Consider the following 20499-nt stretch of genomic DNA (forward strand, 5'->3'; position numbering starts at 1 on the left):
TCTGTTAAGAAAGGGGGGAAATCATAGGTTTGTTAAATAGCTCAACAGAAAAATAGACAAAGTATTTTGTAAAATACTTGTTGGCAGGGTTACAGAGAAATGGACGCTCTGTTTTGCAGTGTAACGTGGGAGGGTAGTTTGAGTGACATTTATTGAAAATTTTATTAGTAAGGGGTTTCCATTAAATATACATTGTTAAGATGCTCATAAAATATTCTTAATATAAGGTAATAATATCACCAGCATTTATCCACCACTCTTTATTTTCTGAGCACATGCACCCAAGTCATAGGATATGAGCTGCAGCCCAGCCCTGTGAGATGATAGCAGAGGCTATCTAGGGCTGTTCAGTCTAGTATATATCTTTTTGATCTTTTCTTTTACAAAGATATCAGTGATGAGCATGCTAATGAGCCTACAATAGAATCTTAATGTTATTTGGGGGGAAATGAAATAGAGTTGTATTCCTTTTGACCTAGTAGTTCCACTGTTAGTGGGGAAAATACATTTTGATTATTTAATCACCATTAAATGAGTTTTTTTTAACCAAGGATTTATTTACGAACTAGCAAGTAAAGTATCTGATTTTGTGTTATGTGGTGGTTTTTTTTCCCCATATGCCTCTAGGGCATGTTTAATTCTGCTTTGGAAGTGGCCAAATTTGAAGGTGCTGTGATTCGAACTGTCAGTGGCATCAGGGGACAGATCAAGAAAGCGCTTCGAGCTCCAGAAGGAGCTTTCCGGGCCAGCTTTGAGGATAAGTTGCTGATGAGTGGTAAATATAATTGTAGTGTAATCATAACAGCATGTTACCATTCGTTATTGATTTCTAGCCAGTGTGGATTAGAGGTTGTAGTTTAGGTTTCAGAAAATTGGAATCAGTTCCAACTCTCCCCAGTTGGAGTACCTTAGGCCGTATGCTAAGTAAGTCATGCTGTGTGTGGAGCCATGTGATTCCAACCCAGTAAAAGTTTTGTGATATTTGAGAGTTGTTTACTTGGTGAAGTCTCTCTTCAAATACCAGGCACCCAACCAGAGAAGTTTGGGGTGAATGTTTTGTTCATTTGTCTGATGAGATTGTTACAAAGTTTCTTTTGAAAATGTTAAAGTAAATTACCTCTATTTCCAGATATTGTCTTCATGAGAACTTGGTATCCCGTCTCCATTCCCGCCTTCTATAACCCAGTGACTTCTTTGTTGAAACCAGTTGGTGAGAAAGATACCTGGTCAGGAATGCGGACCACTGGTCAGCTCCGGCTTGCCCATGGTATCCGACTAAAGCCCAACAAGGATTCTTTGTATAAGGTACAGTCACACGTGTGCTCTGTAGATGGGGGTCATCCAAATGCTTTGTACATAAGGTTTTTGAATGTTTTGAATTTTCAAGTAGGAAATCTAACATTATATTTGAATGAACATGTATATTCATAGAGTATTTTGGAAAGAATTCAGGAAAGGTGGTAATAGTTTTCATGGGTTGGAAAGGTGACAAACTTTTCATTATATACTCTTTTGAACTATTTTTTTCCTGTCATATACATGTATTACTTTTAAAAACACTAATGTGCTAATTGTTATTAAAGCAATGTGGGTGGGGTTTTTTTTTGAAGGTTTTAATAAACTTTGGAGTGAAGGTTAACATGCATGCAGAAAAATACACAGATCTAAGCCTACAACTCATGAATTTAACACACCCAAAATTGCTATCGCCTGGATCAAGCAATAGAATTACCAGCACAGCAAAGCCCGCCTTATGACCACTAGTCACTACCCCATCTCCACCTCAAAGACAGCCACTATCTCGACTCCTGACATGTAAATTAGTTCTGCCTGTGTTTTGAGTTTTATAAAATACAGCATATACTATCTTGCCTGATATCTTTCTTTTGGTTTTATAAGATTCGTTCATGTTCTTGTATATAGCAGCCATTCATTTGTTACTGTCAAGTAGAATTGTATTATGTGACAATGTCAGTTTATCCATGGATGAACATTATTTCCAATTTCTGGTCATTATTAATGCTACCCTCAGCACTTATATGTGAGTTGTTTGGTGTATGTGTGCACACATTTCATTTACATGGATCCCCCAGGTTGGGGTGGCCAGGCACAGGGTATGCAAGTGTTCCACGTCAGTGGATGATGCTTACAGTATTCTGGAGCCATACCAGGGACTCCCACCAACAGTAGTTGCCAGTAGTTGGCATCATCAGTATTTTTTTTTTTTTAAGTTCTCAATACCTGTCAAAATCCCATTTCATTTGGATTTTGGTCTTTGAGAACCTTTATTATTTTCTTCACAGGTTAACAATGCATTTGAAAAGATTTATTATTTTAATGCTGGATATCGTGTGGTAATAAGAGAGTTGTTCAGGATATCAGTCTGTGATTCCACCAGAAACATGTTTCTCAGTTGTTACTTTTTTAATAAAATAGTTAATAATACAGTTTTGAATTATGTAACATGAATTTCTGTTAAAATGTATTACAGAACATGGTACCTGTTGTCTAGCTCGCATTGCTTACTCTTCTTTCGGAATGTGACTTCTCCAAGTTCCTTCATTCTAAGCATTTTAGGTCCCTAAACAGAGAATATTGAATATTATCATAGATGATGTCTTTCATAATAAATTTGAAGACCTAGCAGAAATATTCTCTGTATAGTTGATGTTGGCCTTGGTAAAGACCTAGGGCAAGACTTTCAACTTATTAACTGTTTTTGAGGCAGTTAAGAATTTTGGTCATCTCAATTTAAGCAGAAAAATTAGACTTTTATAAAAATTGAATGTAGAGGGTGTTTGGCCTTTATCTGTCGTTGAAATCTCATTTTTCTCAGCTGGCCTTCCATTCAGAATAAAGTTAAACTTTTTAATGATAATCAAGGATGGGGACACTGCTGCTGATTGGAGGAAGAACTATGTCCTCAAATCCACAGAGGTTGATTATGAAGATGAATAGCTAGATTATTCTTATTCAGCTACAAGAAACTACCTCAGTGTCCCAAAAATAAGGCATGGGTTTTCCATTAGAAGAAACTTTGGATCTGTTCATCTGCTCTGTTGAGATCCCCATAGTTCATACCATAGACATGGATACAGTTGATTTTTTTGGAAGAACTGTAAGTATATTCTATGTATTTCTCTGTTTTGCAACAGAAAAATGTATATCCATTGAGGCAATCTATATTTGATAGATGATTGAATCCTCTTTTCTGATGATCAGCATACTCTGGTGTTACTGATCATGTGGAAAAGTCAGTCCACTGAGAAGATTTTAGGCAAGTTTTAAATACATATAGATCATAATTCAAATATATCACTGTCTTTATTTTTCTTTTCAGCCAATCGTGAGGCAAAAGAAACATTTTAATTCACTGCACATTCCAAAAGCCTTGCAGAAGGCCCTGCCATTTAAGAACAAGCCCAAGACCCAAGCAAAGGCAGGCAAGATACCGAAGGACAGGCGGAGACCGGCTGTCATACGGGAGCCACATGAGAGGAAGGTACTGTCGACAGTGGCTTCCTGCATGTTGCATTTAGATAGAAAATAGCGCTTTCAGTAGCACACATGGTGCTTCTACTGCATTCTCATTTTTCATCAGGAAAGGATAAGGGCCAGACTTATTCAAGGCACTAGCACTAAAAGGAGAGGCCAGAGTCCATTTCCCTTTTGTTCCGTCATGCTGTGCCTTATACATTTTAATGGGGAGTAATGGGAACACCCACCTGGCAAATCACTCTGTCGTAGTTTTACATAGTATTCAGAGTGATTAACAAAGGTGGTATTGTGGTAAAGGCTGTTATTTAAGTATTTTGCTCAGTAGATATGCCCCTATTTCTGCTTTCATGCAAATTATGATGTTCCAGTTCAGGATAAATTTTCCCTAGGCTAATGTTCATTTGGATCATGGATTGCTTCTGGTTTTGATACATCAGATGTTTAGGCCCCTGGAAACCTAGAAGGAAAGTGTGCTGTAACAATATTCTGACGCTCACCGGGTTTTGTCCTTGTCAGGTCCTTGCACTGCTGGATGCTCTAAGTACGGTGCACAGTCAGAAGATGAAGAAGGCCAAGGAACAACGGCATTTGCACAATAAAGAACACTTCAAGGTGAAGCAGAAGGAGGAAGAAGAGAAACTGAAGCGACAGAAGGACCTCAGGAAGAAGCTCTTCCGAATTCAGGGTCAGAAAGAAAGAAGAAATCAGAAGTCCAGCCTGAAGGGGCCTGAGGAGCCTTCAAAATAAGCTGTCATTGTGCATCTGCAGAGGTGGATTACAGTCCTTGTAAATGACAGCAGGGCACCAGAGCCCAAGAAAGACCCCTTTTTTGGATTTGTTGCCCAGACTGTGCCTTTGAGAAGAGAAATGGAAACTGCTAATAGGACATACCTATTCATTCTCAGATCCTAGGCTGTGTCAAGATTTAAAACAATATTATTTATGCTTTTGTAGATTCCTTCACATTCCTCTTACCTTAGTTTCATTTTTTTGTGCTACAAAAATATTATTAAAATACTTTTCTGTTAATTTTGGCTTAATAGTTTTCATTAGGGATGAATGCTTGATGATTGTGGATAAATTGCTTATTCTGCCACGCTCATGATGAGTCCTCCAGAGGGAAAAGATACTAACTTGAAAACTCAGCTTTCAAATGTTAGGAGTATATGGTTCAGTGCACAGCTGAGTCCCCAGAGGCCATGTGATGTGTAATAGCGCGACAGCCTGACCTGACTGCAGAGAGAAGAGTCCAGCTGCTTCTGGTAATTTGTCACCATAGATTGGGCTGGTTTTGGTCTTTTAAAACAAATTAATAAAAAATATATTTAAAAACTTTCTCTGCTTTCATTTCTTACCTAGTAAAAATTGATAGATAGAACCCACTTGAAGAAACTCTTTGAAGTCCTTCAGTCACTTTTAAGAGTTTAAGGATCTGGTGCTCCAAGCCCTAACCTACTCCCTCCTGAGGTGACCACCTGTGCCACTCACTACAGTGCACCCAGAACCAAATGCTCTTGGTGCCGGGCGCCTTACAGGAGTACAGTAAGTGCATTGATGGATTCATTAAATTCCTGCTCTATCACTAAACGCGCTTCAATTTTTCCATAGCTGCCAAGACGCTGTGGCCTGGCAGCAAAGCATTCAGGGAGACAGAGTGGGAGCTGCCACCGAGATGTCTTCCTTCTCCCTTTGCCTTTCTGAGCACACTTTACCTGCCTGAGACCCCAAAGGCAGTAGGTGGCTTGCCAGTCTCTGAAGTGGGAGCACTTGATTGTGATCATGTGCTTGACAAACTAAGTTCTGGCAAAGGTAACCATGTAATGAAATCCTGGTAGCGGAGTTGTTACCTAAGTGGAGCTATGTTACCGTCTTACGTTTCTTTTCCTTCCGCTGGGCTTCTGACTGAAGAGAGAACTGAAGACTGGCCTTGTGCACAAGGCTGGCTCAAATCGAGACAGGTCCCAGCCCACATGACCTGCCCTCCACTGAGGATAGGCAGTGAGAACCCCAGCCTGGAAGGCCGTCCATGCCCACTCTGGATGATGCCCTCTGCGTCTGGTAGAAATATGGTGTTACCACATTCACTAATGCAAAAGAAAAGGAAACAAGTGAAATGAATTTTAGTATTTTTATTTTTAAGCCAATATATTGAACATGTTATCATTATAACCTGTAATCAGTGTGTTTTTATAAAATGAGATATTCGGCATTTCTATTTTTTGCTGAGTCTTTGAAATTTCATGGGTGCTTTATGTGAGTTCCTCTCAATTCAGATGCTGAATTTTGTGGAAATACTTGATGTGTATTTCGATTTCATTAAATTTATAGTTTAAAAAAATAAGATTCATATACCCTCGTATTAAATATGACTGAACTTGGTACCAGTTTTTAAGTTGAAATTAATTAAAATTAAACGAAATGTCCAGTTCTCAGCAGTAGTAACACATTTCAGTTGCTTGATGGCCTGCATGGTCAGTAGCTATGTTGTGGACAGCGTGGCTCTCTGGTGTAGAGGTCAGGAAGGGTTTCTTAAAGAAAGCAGATTAACTTGGCAAAAGGTAGGAGTGGGAAGGGGAAGAGTGTATCAACCAGTAGGAATGTACGTGCAAAGGCCTTGGGCACAAGACAGCTTGACTGATAGCTACTGTGTTTGAAGCCAGGATGGACAGGGTTGCAGGAAGATGCAGAGGAAGATAGAGAAGGAAATGGAGAGACAGGCAATGAGGCTACATTAAGATACTATCTTTATCCCAAGATACCGGAAAGCCCTTGGAGGATACTGAGTTGGACAATACGGTCAGATTTGTATTTTTGAAAAATTCCCTTTACTGCTGGGTAGAGACTAATTTGGAGGGAATCCAGGGATAAGTCTTGGAAGGAGGCTGACACAGGAGGTGGTACAGAGATGGGAGAAGTGGTGGATGCTAGACTAGGAGCTTTAAGAGGTAACATTGGAGGTCTGTTTCTGAGAGTTGTAGGGAACAAGGGGTGTTCAGGAGACCCCCCTGATTCCTAGGTGTCTGGCTTACACTGAGGATTTTGCTGGCTCGGCTGCTGGGTAGTGAGGAACTTGGCTTTTAGGGCATGGTACCTGTGGGACAGCCATATGGAGACATCTGACTAGTTAGGAATACTGTCTAAAGCTCAGGTTGACCTAGTATCTGAGCTTAAAATGCATTGCTAAGAGACAGCAACACCTTCCTGAAAGTGGATGGAGTTATCTAGGGAGGGGTCAAAATTGGACACAGGTGGGTCTTAGTCCAGCATTCTAACCATTAGTTCAGTATTTTCAAGTACTTCAAAATCACCAAGTCCAACCCATATATGCAGAGCAGCCCAAGAAGCCCAAGGGAGCCTGCTGCAGTTCACATGACTAGAACTAAGCAGGTCCAGCCAAGCACGGCTGTGCACAGAAGCCAGACATATAAGTGACATCAACAAACAGAACAACCTGTCTTTCTGCAGACTGCAGGTGACTTAACCATCCCAGGGCTGAGGTATAGGAAGTACACCTACTTCCGTCTGGGTAGTGGACTCTGGGCTTTGCCACTCACTGTGATGTGACTCTGGGCAAGTTCTTGAGTATCTCTGAGTTTCAAGTTTCTAGTCTGCAAGGTGGAGATAATAAACCAATTGTGCAGTCTGTGAAGATTTAATGAGATTACATGCAAAGTGAAGGGTACAGAACATTTTCAAAGTTGGGTTTTCCTGTCTGGTCCCATTTTAAGGAGGTGTGTAGGTCTACCTATTTTAACATGTATATAGATTCATGCAACCAGTACCACAATTAAGATACCAAAAAGATAGCCCTCTCTCTCCCAAACACTAACTTATGCAATGTAGCCCTCCCAACTGTCCCCCACCACCCTGCTAACTACTGACATTTTTTTCCACACCATAGCTTTGTTTTGAGAATGTCATGTAAGTGGAACCATAGGCACATAATCTCTTGTAATTGATTACCTTTGCTGAGCATCATGCCTTTGAAATTCAACCCAATTGTTCTGTGTATCATTGATGCTTTCCTTTTGATAATTAAGTAGTATCCAACTGTATAGATAGACCACAGCTGGTTATCCATTCACCAGTGGAAGGACAGTATGGTTTTTCCAGTTTTTTGCAATTATGAATATAGCTGCTATAAACATTTGTGTGGAGGTTTTTATGTGAACATAAGATTGCATTTCTGCAGTGTAAATACCTAGGAGTAAGTCATATGGTCTAATACAGCCATCAGACTCTTCCAGAGTGGGTGTTCCATTTTTACATTCCACCAGCAAGTATTTTTGCATCTGTGTTTATAAGGGGTATAGATCTATAGAGCTTTTGTGTCTTTATCTGATTATGGTATCTATCAGAGTAATGCTGGTCTTATACAATGAGTTGGGAAATGTTCTCTTTATATTTTCTGGAAGTGATTGAGTAGAATTGGTGTTATTTCTTTAACTGTTTGATAGAATTTGGCAATGAAACCACCTAGGTGAAGAGATTTTTTAAAAGATGTTTTTAAATATTGAATTAGGTATCTTTAATAGTTACAGGGCTATTCAGATTATCTATTTCATCTTGAGTGAATTTTGGTAGATTATGAAATGGAACTTATTTAATCTAAGTTGCCCAATTTATGGTCATAAAGTTATTTGTAAGATTCCCTTACCATCATTTTATTATCTTTGAGATCTATAGTGACACCACCTCCTTTATTCCTGATATTGGTAATTTATGTTTCCTGTACTTTTGTTGTTTGTCAGTCTTTCTAGGGGTTTATTAATTTTATTGATTTTATTTTTAAAGAATGACCTTTTATGAGTGCCTGGGGGCTCAGTCAGTTTAGCATCTGACTCAGCTCAGGTCTGATCTCACTGTTGATGAGTTTGAGCCCCTCATCAGGCTCAGTGCTGAGAGCTCAGAGCCTGGAGCCCACTTCAGATTCTGTGTCTCCCTCTCCCTCTCCGACCCTCTCCCTCTCCCTCTCCCTCTCCCTCTCCCTCTCCCTCTCCCTCTCCCTCCTCCTCCTCCTCCTCCTCCTCTTCCTCCTCCTCCTCCTTCTTCTTCTCCTTCTCCTTCTTCTCTCTCTCTCTCAAAAATAAGCATTAAAAAAAAGAATGAGCTTTTGTTTTTGTTGATTATCTCTATTCTTTTGTTGTTTTCAATTTCATTGGTTTTTGCTCTTTATTATTTCTTTTCTTGTGTTTGCTTTGATTTTATTCTGCTTTTCTTAATGTCTTAAGGTTGAGGCTCAGATTAATGATTTGAGACCTTTCTTCATTTCTAATACAAGCATTTAGTGCTATACATGTCCCTGTAAGCATTGTTTAGCTGCAAGTCCCAACCAGCCTTCTGTGAGTTCTGACAGTAGTCATTTCCATGTACAAAGCTGTGGTGGTGTTATTTGGGTCAGTTTCACATGTGCATTATGCAGTAGTCTGTGTGGGACCTGGACATTGATCTATCTCTTAGGTCCGTTTTTAAAGTCAGTGATAATGCTGTTCAGGGTCAGGTCTATGTATCCACAGCTCAGGAGGGAGCACAGGAGCTCATAAACAGCTTTCTGCACTCGCTGTCCTGAACTCCTTCCACTCCATGATTTCCCTGGTACTTTCCTATTCCCCAGGGCTTGCCTTTTTAGCTCTCCACTTCCCTAATGGCTAATGATGTTGACCATCCTTTCATGTCCATATTTGCTATCTATATATCCTCTTTCGTCAAATATTTGTTCATTTCTTTTGTACAGTTTCAATTTCATTTGTTTAATGTTGAGCTCTGAGGGTTCCTTATATTCTAGACACAAGTTCTTAGATACATGATTTACAAATATTTTATCCTAGTCTATAATTTGTCTTTTTATCATCTTAACTGTATCTTTTGCAGAGCAACAAAAAAATTTATCAATTTTTCCTTTTATGGATTATACTTTTGGTGTCAGATCTAAGAACATTTGCGTAGTCCCTTCCCTTCCTTCGCCTTTCCTTCCCTTCCCTCCCCTTTCTCCCTTCCACCACCTTCTGCCAGTGCTTTGATCTTAAATGTCCCAGCCTCCAGAACTGTGAGAAAGAAACTTCTGTTTGTCAAGCCACCTAGTTTATGGTGTTTTTGCTACGGTAACCCAAATGGACGACGACAGTGGGAGGTAAAAAGAAAACCCAGGAACTTATCCCTCAAGTCATTCCTCAAGTTTTCTGCTTCCAGCCAGTCTGCCTTCCTCTTCCATCTTATAGAGTCCTTTTATGATTGTCTGTTAGATTATTTCCAGCACAGTTAGTCATATATAGAGGAAAGAAGCAGAGACAGGCAAATCTACACCATCTTGTCATGGAACCTTCCAATCAAGCTTTTAGACATTTGGGATATGCTGCCACAAGACCTGTCCCTCAAAGGGCACAACACTTCAGACTCCTACCAGCAATGCCTGCACGCATCCATTTTCTTTAGCCAGGAAAACATCTGATGTTAGGATTTTTGTTTATAAATTTGCTTCTGGTTCCTAATAAGGTGATTAATTAATATGGACTGCTGCCAGTATCCTATGAACCCAAACCTTGGAGAAGTCACAAAAGGGATAATTCATAGAGCCCAGATCCTAAGCTAAAAACCCGTGAGAGGTCTCTGGGGAGACAGAGCATGAGAAGAGTAAACCCAGAGAGGAAGAGACCACAAACTGAACACCAGAGGGAGCAGATAAATAGGCAAGACAGGAAAAGCATTTACATGTGCATAATGAATACCCCCAGGAGGATATTGGAAACAGGAGGCTCAATGAGACAGTTCTTGAAGAAGAACCAGCTGGGGATATTGAGTATGAACAATTTAAGTGCTGAAATGATTAACTTGATGGGAAGGTTAAAGAGCAGAAGAAAAAAATGAATGGGGATCAGGTTGGGCCTCTTCTGGAAAAGCTGAGGAAGGGGCAAAAGAGGTGGAGAGTTACAGATAAAGGTGAGAAGAAGTGTTCACATTCATTTAATATGAGTGCAAGGGAGGAAAAGATAGATAGATAAAGAGGAATGAGCTGAAAAATAACAATGTTCCCAATTCCTGCCAGTGGTAAACGTGTTCACTACTTTTAATTTTTGCCAGTCTGGTAAGCACAAGAAATATTTCATTATTGTTTAAATTTGCATTTTTATTAAATAACCAGAAGGCTGCACCATGTTTTCCAGTGTTACTGGTCATTCTCATAATCCTCTGATTTGCACATATCATTTGCTCATTTTTTTTGGTTGGGTTATTTTGCCATATTAATTTTGTAAAAGCTCCTTATATATTCTGGATATAAATCCTGTGGTTGTTTACAAATCTTACAAATATTTTTTCCCTAATATGACACTTGTCTTTCGACAAGTCCATGAGGCTTCTCTTTATATAGCAGTTTCAAATGTCTGTACAGTCAAATCTAATATTTTCCTTTATGGCTTTGAGGTTTTGTGTCCTGTTTGGGTGAGTCATTCCTACTTCTCTAATTTAAAAAGTGACCTTGGGGTCACCTGGGTGGCTCAGTTAAGCATCCAACTTTAGCTCAGGTCATGATCTTGCAGTTGGTTCAGGCCCCACATCAGGCTCTCTGCTGTCAGCCCCCTCTTCTCCCACCCGCGCCTTGCCCCTCTCCCACTCGAGTGTGCTGCTCTCTCTCAAAAATAAATAAATAAACATCTAAAAAATACAATAGAAACATGACCTTCTATTTTAAATCTTCTATTATGAAAGATCTTTCCACATTTCCTAATTTTTAATTTTTATTCTTTAGCCTAAAAATAGTCATTGTTAAACCATTAGTTTTCAAGTTAATATTACAAGTTGTTAATTATTGGTCTTATTTACTTTTTTAAATTTAGGTTAGTTTTTTAATTTACACCCAAGTAGTTAGCATATGGTCAACAATGATTTCAGGAGTAGATTCCTTAGTCCCCTAACCCGTTTAACCCATCCCTTCTCCCACAACCTCTCCAGTAACCCTCTGTTCTCCATACTTAAGAGTCTCTTATGTTTTGTCCCCCTTCCTGTTTTTATATTATTTTTACTTCCTTTCCCTTATGTTCGTCTGTTTTGTATCTTCAAGTCTTCATATGAGTGAGGTCATCTGATCTCTGTCTTTCCCTGACTAATTTCGCTTAGCATAATACCCTCTAGTTCCATCTACCTAGTTGCAAATGGCAAGATTTCATTGTTTTTGATTGCCCAGTAATACTCCATTTTATGGAGATCCTCTTTCTCTGCATCCTTGCTCAACATCTGTTGTTGCCTGAGTTGTTAATGTTAGCCATTCTGACAGGTGTGAGGTGGTATCTCATTGTGGTTTTGACTTGTATTTCCCTGATGATGAGTGATGTTGAGTATCTTTTCATGTGTTGGTTTGGCCATCTAGATGTCTTCTTTGGAGAAGTGTCCATTCATGTCTTTTGCCCATTTCTTCACTGGATTATTTGGTTTTTGGGTGTTGAGTTTGATAAGTGTTTTTTAAATTTTTTGTTTAATGTTTTATTTATTTCTGAGAAAGACAGCATGAGCAGGAGAGAGTCAGAGAGAGAGGGAGACACAGAATCTGAAACAGGCTTCAGGCTCTGAGCTAGCTGTCAGCACAGAGCCCGACACGGGGCTCAAACCCATGAACTGTGAGATCATGACCCAAGCTGAAGTCGGACACCTAACCGACTGAGCCACCTAGGAGCCCCTGTCTGGGAAACTTTTAATCTCTCTTCTATTTTGAATGATAGCCTTGCTGGATAAAGAATTCTTGGCTACATATTTTTCCAATTTCAGCACATTGAATATATCCTGCCACTCCTTTCTAGCCTGCCAAGTTTCTGTGGCTCGGTCTGCTGTGAACCTGATGTGTCTTCCCTTGTAGGTTAAGGACTTTTTTTCCCCTTGCTGCTTTCATGATTCTTTCCTTGCCTGAGTATTTTGTGAATTTGACTATGATATGGCTTGCTGATGGTCAGTTTTTGTTGAATCTAATGAGAGTCTTCTGATTTTTGGTGTCTGTGTCTTTTCCCAGGTTAGGAAAGTTTCCCGCTATGATTTGCTCACATACCCTTCTACCCCTTCTTCTCTCTCTTCATCCTCTAGGACCCCTATGATTCTGATGTTCCTTTTTAATGAGTCACTGATTTCTCTAATTCTTAAATCATGCTCTTTTACCTTAGTCTCCCTCTTTTTTTCTGCTTCATTATTCTCTAGAAGTTTGTCCTCTATATTGCTGATTCACCATTCTGCCTCATCCATCCTTGCTGCCGTGGCATCTATTTGAGATTGCAACTCAGTTATAGTATTTTTTATTTCATCCTGACTAGCTTTTACTTCTTTTATCTCTGCAGGAAGGGATTCTAATCTATTTTTTTTAAACATTTTTATTTATTTCTAGGAGAGAGAGAGAGAGACAGCGTGAGCAGGGGAGGGTCAGANGATCATGACCTAAGCGAAAGTCGGACGCTTAACCGACTAAGCCACCCAGGCACCCCGATTCTAATCTATTTTTGACCCCAGTTAGTATTCTTATTATCGTGATTCTAAATTCTGGTTCAGGGGTGCCTGGGTGGCTCAGTTGGTTAAACGTCCGGCTTTGGCTCAGGTCATGATCTCATGGTTTGTGGGTTTGAGCCCCGTGTCGGGCTCTGTGCTGACAGCCAGCTCAGAGCCTGGAGCCTGTTTTGGATTCTGTGTCTCCCTCTCTCTTTGACTCTCCCCTGCTCACACTCTCTCTCTCTTTCTCTCTCTCTCTCAGAAATAAATAAAAAAACATTAAAAAAATTTAAATTCTGGTTCAGATGTCTTGTATTTGTGTTGATTAAGTCCGTGGCCATCTTTTCTTCCTGCTCTTTCTTTTGGCATGAATTGCTTCATTATTTTGAAGGAAGAAAAGGAATAAGGTAAAAACATTAAAATTAAAAAATTAAAAACATACACACACAAACATCAAATAAATGATGCTAAATCCTAGGTGTGTTTTTGTATGCATGTTGAAAGGAGCTTGATAAATTAGAGAAAAAGGGGAAAGACAAAAAGGAAAACGTTTGAAAATTTGAAAAAATAAATACAATCAAACAATAAAATGAAATGATGGAAGTAAAGTAGGATTTACAAAATGTAAAAATGGAAGTAAAATAGAATTTACAAAAATGTAAAAAATATAGTAGAAAAATATAAAAATATAGTAGACAAAATTAAAAATATTTTTAATAAAAATTGAAAATAAAAATTTTTTTCTCTTTCTGTATTCAAGGAAAAGAAAAGAAACATAAAAGAAGAATAAAGAAAATTGAATAGATGGACCAGCGAACAGACTGAAATACGATTGAAATTACATCATTTCCCCCTAGAAGTCAAACTATGAAGCACTTTATAGTCTGTAAACTAAGGAGGCAGAGAGACTTGTGGTGTTTCAGAAGAACGAGGTTGGCCCTGGTGGGTGGGGCTTAGTGTAATGGCTCTGTTCTCCACTAGATGGTGCTGCTTACCTTACTGGGGTGGATTGTTTCACACCTGTAGATATTTATGTGCATGTGCAGGAGTGAAAATGGTGTCACTCAGGTACCCAGTCTCTAGTATCAGAACTCTGTTCTCCCTGACCAGCAATCGGGCACCCATCCTATGTCTCTGGCTTCTGTCGACTCCCTGCTTTTATACTGTCCGTGACCAAGCCATCAGATTGCCAGGCAGTACCTCCCTCCTGAATTTTCTCTCAGATGCGTCTGTTTCGCAACCCCTCACTTCTGAGGGACTGTGGCTTTGACCAGCGCAGACCTTCTGGGGGAGGGTCTCACTGAATAATGGTTGGATGCAGGCACCCACGTTCGTGGACCGTGCTGCTACCATTGTCCAGAGATTGCAGCTGGGTGCCAGCCCGCCCCAGGGAAAGTTCACTGATCATGTAGCAGCAGCGTTTCTGGGGTTATGGTAAGTCACAACACACATCTGGCACCAGGCTTCGTTCTTTTTTTTTTTTTTTTAATGTTTTATTTATTTCTGAGAGAGAGAGAGAGACAGCGTGAGCAGGGGAGAGTCAGAGAGAGAGGGAGACACAGAATCTGAAGGAGGATCCAGGCTCTGAGCTGTCAGCACAGAGCCCGATGCGGGGCTTGAACCCACGAACTGTGAGATCATGACCTGGGCCGAAGTCTGACACTTAACCGACTGAGCCACCCAGACACCCCAGTAATGACCTCGTTCCAGCACCAGTGAACGTGGCTGTTCTCCGGGGTCTGCTGGGTCCTTTGCGTGTGGGGTGGATGCACTGTCTCTACCAAATGTCCTCCCAGCAGGGAAACTGCCTCTCCCTGTGTGGCCTGAGGACACCTGGACTTCACTCTGCTCCTGGGGATTCACCCTTCCCACCAGAGCACTACCAGGCACCAAGCTGCGGAGTTTCAGCCTCTGTGCTCCCGTTGTTTATAGAGTCTTAATGGAATTTAAACCCTCTCCTTTCTTCTTTTTCCCTTTTTAGTTTAGTCCCTGCGTCTGTTTCAGCTTTTCCACTTTCTCTCAGCTGATTTGGGGGAGCAGTGCTTTTCCTGTCCTCTCCTGACTCCCATTTCTGTCTTTTCTCTGCAAGCAAAAGCGGCTCCCTGCCCTCCGAAGCTTCTCTCTCCCCCAGATCACCTCTCTGCACCACGTGGCTGAGTTCTGTGGTTGAGGTTGTGCAGACTGTTGTGCTAATCCTCAAATCAGTTTTCTAAGTGTGCAGGATGTTTTAGTGCTGATCTGGCTGCGTTTCATGGATGCGAGACACAAAAAACTTCCATGCTGTTCTGCCATCTTGGCTCCTCCTCTGATTTTACTTACTTTTATTGATTGGCTTACATTTAATTTCATTAAATTATTTTGAAGTAATATATGAATATGTAGTTTGTAAACATTCCTACAATATAGGAGTAATGTAAACAGAACCAGTCTCCTCTGTAATTCCCTCCCAAATCTCTCATCTCATTATCCTCCGCACAGCTGACCATACAATTCTGTTGTGTATCTTCCAGATCTCCTTTGGATACATTTATATACTATTTTCCTTCATGTGGTTGCCAGTTTTTTAAAAAACACATAGAATTGTTTTGTTTCGAAACTTTCTGTTTATAACCATATTAATTATCTTAGGGGACCTTCCTATATCATTGCATTGTGTACCTGTGTTTGTGTATATGCATGCATACATGTGTACATGTGTGCTCAGGTTGTAGGCTTGTGTTTGTGTGTACACATGTGTGTGTGATCCTGTAGAAAGTTTGTTAATCTCATAGAAAGAACTGGGGAACTTCCCATTTTTTCCTGTACTTTGGTAATACCCATAATGACATTCCCCTGTCTCTGGAGGCTGAAGGAGCCCCTGTAGTACCTTCGTTGCCTGCTAAGTTTGTTCTATGTTTATTGTTGTTTTCAGGTTTTCTGCCTCCTGTTAAGCCAATTTTGGTGATTTATGCATTCCAAAAAAAGAATCTTCCACTTCTTCCAGATAAAATCAACCACAGTGAGGCTGAATCTACTATCTTTTTGTGGTTTAAAATATCTCCTTCATATCATTTTTTAACCTAATGTTTTCAAATTGATGCCTTTTCCTTTTTTCTTTTGCTTGACTTACCAGAGGTTTGCTTAATTTAATGATTTTTCCAAGAAACCGTTTTTGGATTTTATTTATCAAGTCTACTTTTATTATGGTTGTTTTTAAGTTAAATTACTTCATTTCTCGTTTCTTCCTTTTTTATAAATCTTCTTGTGTTATTTGCTTCGTTATCTCTTTCTTATAGTATTTAGGGAGATGCATACATACTTAAGGATATTCAGTTTTCCCTGAATACTTCTTTGGAAATATCCCACAGGTTTTGATAGGTCATGCTCTTATAGTAGTCTGTTTCTAACGTGTTTTTTAGTTTTTATTTTCTTTTTAGTCCATCGGCTTTTTGCCTTCAGCTTTCTCCTATGTTCCTTTCATCCTGTTTATTACAAATTCATTTGATGATATAAATTTCTCAATGAATACCAATTTTGTTGAACGCCATAATTTTTATATGAACACTTTATTGTCATTGAGTTCCGAATGTTTTGTAATTTCCATTGTGGAAATTAATTTTGTTTCCAAAATGTGTTTTTAACATTGTCTTCTTATTGTTTCTAAGTTTATTGAGTCTGGTGAGAGACTGTGGTTTGTGGAAGGTGTTGAGTTTCCTGTTCATCCAGCACAGTGTCAATGTTTCCAAATACTCTACCGGAACTTAATGAGAACATATATTCTCCACTGGGTAGGAGTTCATATATTTCTGTAATGCAAGTTAGAGATATTCTTCTGTTTTTTGACAGCCTTATTTGTTTAGATGCTCCAGATCTTTGGAGCTAGTGAATCTTTTAACTGTTTTTTTTTTTTTTTTTTTTTTTTTTTAAGTAGGCTCCATGTCTGATGTGGGGCTTGAACTCCCTGAGAACTAGAGTCACATGCTCTACCTGCTGAGCCAGCCTGGCGCCCTGGAACTAGTGAATCTCTTAACACATCCACGTGTTTCTCTGTTTGCTTAGGCTGAAGGGAGTGGAGAGACGCCAGAGATCTGTTTGTCCAGGCCTGGAACATGGTCATTTGCTCCCGTTGTGCCTTGCCAGGTAAGTGCTCCCCTGTTTTGGAGAGCACAGTGAGTGCACTTGGCCGTTAGTTGCATAGTGAGGTACATTTGCCCTGGGTTGGAGGGGTCCTGCTTCTGTTTGTTGTTACAACTGAGACACCCCTCCTCCTCTGCTTCAGGGTAGATTTTGCTGGTCACCCGCCTTCCACCTGGCCCAGCTCCTGGCTCCCCACTGTGTGAAGATGGGCCTAGCAGGAGTGAAGAGGAGGACAGGCTTCCGCAAGTGGCGGAGACCCGCCCCCACCTTTGGGGCCGCTGCTGCTGACAGGGAGGTGCTCTGGCAGGTAGGCCGCACACCTGTGTCCTGGCAGTCTTCCCTCCTCCTGTGGTGGCTTTCTGGGCCACCTGCCTCTCTTGCACCAGATCTTGTCTGGCTCTTTCACCTCTCCACACTGATCCATCTTCCCTGGGGTTTATGAGAGCCGATTCTGCTAGGTGCTAAGAGCATGCAGTCTTTGAAAGCAAGGATATTTGCACACCCATGTTCACATAGCCAAAAAGTGGATGCCACCTAAGTGTCCCTCAGTGTATAAAGGGATGAATAGAATGTGGTGTATCTAGACAACGGAATACTGTTCAGCCTTTAAAAAGGAAGGAAAATCTGACATACTACAACGTGGATGAACCTTTTTTTTTTTTTTTTTAAATATTTTTATTTATTTCTAGGAGAGAGAGAGACAGCATGAGCAGGGGAGGGTCAGAGAGAGAGGGAGTCACAGACTGAAACAGGCTCCAGGCTCTGAGCTGGCAGTTAGCACAGAGCCCGACGTGGGGCTCCAACCCACGAACCGCGAGATCATGACCTAAGTGAAAGTCAGACGCTTAACCGACTAAGCCACCCAGGCGCCCCAATGTGGATGAACTTTGAGGATATTGTGCTTAGTAAACTAAGCCAGACACAAGAGGACAAATACTACATGAGTCCATTCATGTGAGATGCCTAGGATAGGCAGATTCAGAGAGACAGAAAGTAGAATAGTGTTTGCCAGGAGCTGTGGGGAGGGAGATAAGGATCTGTTGTTTAATGGGTTTGGAGTTTCAGTTTGAGAAGATGAAGTCCTGGAGATGGATGGTTATGATGAATGCAGAACAGTGGGGATGTACTTAATAATATTACTGAATTGTACGTTCGAAATGCCTAAGGGTGCCTCTGTAGCTCAGTTGGTGAAGCGTCTGACTTCAGCTCAGGTCACGATCTCATGGCTCGTGGGTTCAAGTCCTGTATCAGGCTCTGTGCTGACAGCTCAGAGCCTGGAGCCTGCTTCAAATTCTGTGTCTCCCTCTCTCTCTACCCCTCCCCCATGCTCACTCTTTCTATCAAAAATAAACATTAAAAAAATTTTTAATGCCTAAAATGGCATGTTTTATGTATATTTGACCACAAATCTTTTTAAAAAGGGTGTTGGAGCTAGTCTGCCTGTTTCAAATCCTGCCTTAGCCATTACTAAACCTCCTTGTTCCTCATTCCTCATCTGTAAAATGGGAGTACTAGATATATTAAAGCACGGCTCTGGGGATTACCACTGGCACAGCTGTGGGAGTGTGCCTGGCTCAGTGGTAGGTGATGGCTGCTGCTGCCTTCCCTGGGTGCTTGTGTGGAGATTGGGGGAAAGGGAGATCAACTACCATCCTGTTAATCCCTAGCCTTCTTCCAGGAGGACTTTGCCATGCTTCTCCTCCCACTCAAGCCACAACACCCTCCTCCCAGCCCATTGTGCCCTACTTGTTTCTTGATCTCCAATAACACCTGTTTTTTCATGCTAAGCCCTGTCATCCCCATTACCCGCCCCTGACTGCTGGGTCCTGGTTCCCATGCGCTCTGTGATGGTGTCCATCTTATCTCTGATAACACTTTATTGCATCTGTTTGTTGAGACACCTGCTTTTCCCAGTGGATGCTAAGGTCCTGGAGGAGCTTACTGGTCTCGGTGCTGTTTTCTGGACCAGAAACTGACCACAAATGGCATGTTCTTTGCTGCCCTAACACCTGGCCATGGTGGACAGTCAGCAAATGTCTTTTGGAGTCTCAGTTTCCCCATCTATACAGTCAACAAGTGAGGTCACTGTAGCTCTGATACCACGTGCTTTTATGATGGTAATTGGGGTCAAGTCAGATGTGAGCCTAGGAGACCCTCCCAGGTGGGAGCGAGACTGCAAGAGAGTGTGTGGTTTGTGTGTTCACACAGGAGACAGTCTCCGGTCCTAGCAGTGTGGAAGACTTCTTTCTCTCATGATCGTAGGGCTAAAGGTGGAGGGTCGTCCCACCTGTCTGAGTGACTGTGGGCATCCAGGGTAAGTGCGCTATGTTTGGGCTCACCTGTTGTCGCTCAATGCCGGGAATTACATGCAGAGGCCAGGAGGGGGCGCCAACGACAAACAAATACGAAGGGACAGCAGGTGGGCTCCAAGCTCCTCCTCCGCCTGATTGGGAGGGAGTGGTTAGTTCTGGTCTCTGTTCCAGGCCAATGGCTGACAATGGCAATGATAATGATCACTCGCTACAGTTGTTGGTTATTTAGCACTTATATTCTCAGCCTGACTGCATACTATGGATTCTCTCACTTTATTTCCCTAACATGGAATCCTGTGTTTTGTAAACCTGTTATTTAAAAACACCCAGAGTAGAGCTCAAAGCACTAGAGACCCGAGTCCTGCAACTCAGTAGTTGTGTGACTTTGGACACATCATTGAGCTTGAGGTTCTTTTACATAAGGTAGATTTTTTAGCATAGTTGTGTGTGTTCACGCATATGTGTGTGGGAGCATGTGCATGAATACGTGCATGTGTTTGCACGTATATGTCTATGTGAGTGTGTGCACTTGCACATGTGCATTAAAGCCCATGAGGATGGAGCTGAGGAGTGAAGGGGACATGCCCAGAAGGCAGCTGACACTAGGACTTTGGTGTCCGTGAGAAAAACTGAAATCCAGATGCATCCTAGGGGTCATGTTTTAGGAGAGGGGCCCAGGGAGCACCTTTACAGTACAGAGAGGGGAGCACTGTGGGCAGGCCTAGGGCAGTCCTCTGCCTCAGGAGAGGTGGAGGGAGCAGAGGTGAGAAGAGAGGTGCTTGCACAAGGGAGTGGGAATCGGAGGCATCAGACATGCACAGGCATCTTGGCACCTGGGTGGAGGCTGTCTGTTGGGAAGGAGACTGCCACAGTGCTGTGCTCAGGGGATGGACCAGGGCTCTACAAGGGGGCCCATCGGGGATGGACTAGCGGGTGTGCAACAGCGGTGGTGCTGCTTCCAGGCCCCACTGAGACGGGAGAGATGAGCTATTCAACAAGTGTGCTTGGGACAACTAGTTAGTGCACCAAAAAAACAAAGCCACTCCTCACACTACAAAATCAACTCCAGCACTTTACATGCAAAAGAAAGAGAGGAAAACATAAAAGTTTTGTG

At 41.4% G+C, this 20499-nt stretch overlaps 1 protein-coding gene across 2 annotated transcripts in view; it reads left to right on the plus strand.

Moving 5' to 3' along the window:
- BMS1 (BMS1 ribosome biogenesis factor) overlaps window positions 1-4527 on the plus strand; it is a 47514-nt gene extending 42987 nt beyond the window's left edge. For both annotated transcript variants that reach the window (XM_039257756.1, XM_039257757.1), the window contains exons 20-23: window positions 628-775; window positions 1130-1305; window positions 3341-3502; window positions 4015-4527. In XM_039257756.1, the coding sequence (XP_039113687.1) occupies window positions 628-775; window positions 1130-1305; window positions 3341-3502; window positions 4015-4245 (717 nt within the window). In that variant the 3' untranslated portion in view covers window positions 4246-4527. The remainder of the gene's footprint in view (window positions 1-627; window positions 776-1129; window positions 1306-3340; window positions 3503-4014) is intronic.
- Window positions 4528-20499: the final 15972 nt, after the last annotated feature.

The sequence above is a fragment of the Hyaena hyaena genome, unplaced genomic scaffold (genome assembly GCF_003009895.1).
Source record: "Hyaena hyaena isolate Hyena2069 unplaced genomic scaffold, ASM300989v1 scaffold_631, whole genome shotgun sequence".
Taxonomy (NCBI): Eukaryota; Metazoa; Chordata; class Mammalia; order Carnivora; family Hyaenidae; genus Hyaena; species Hyaena hyaena.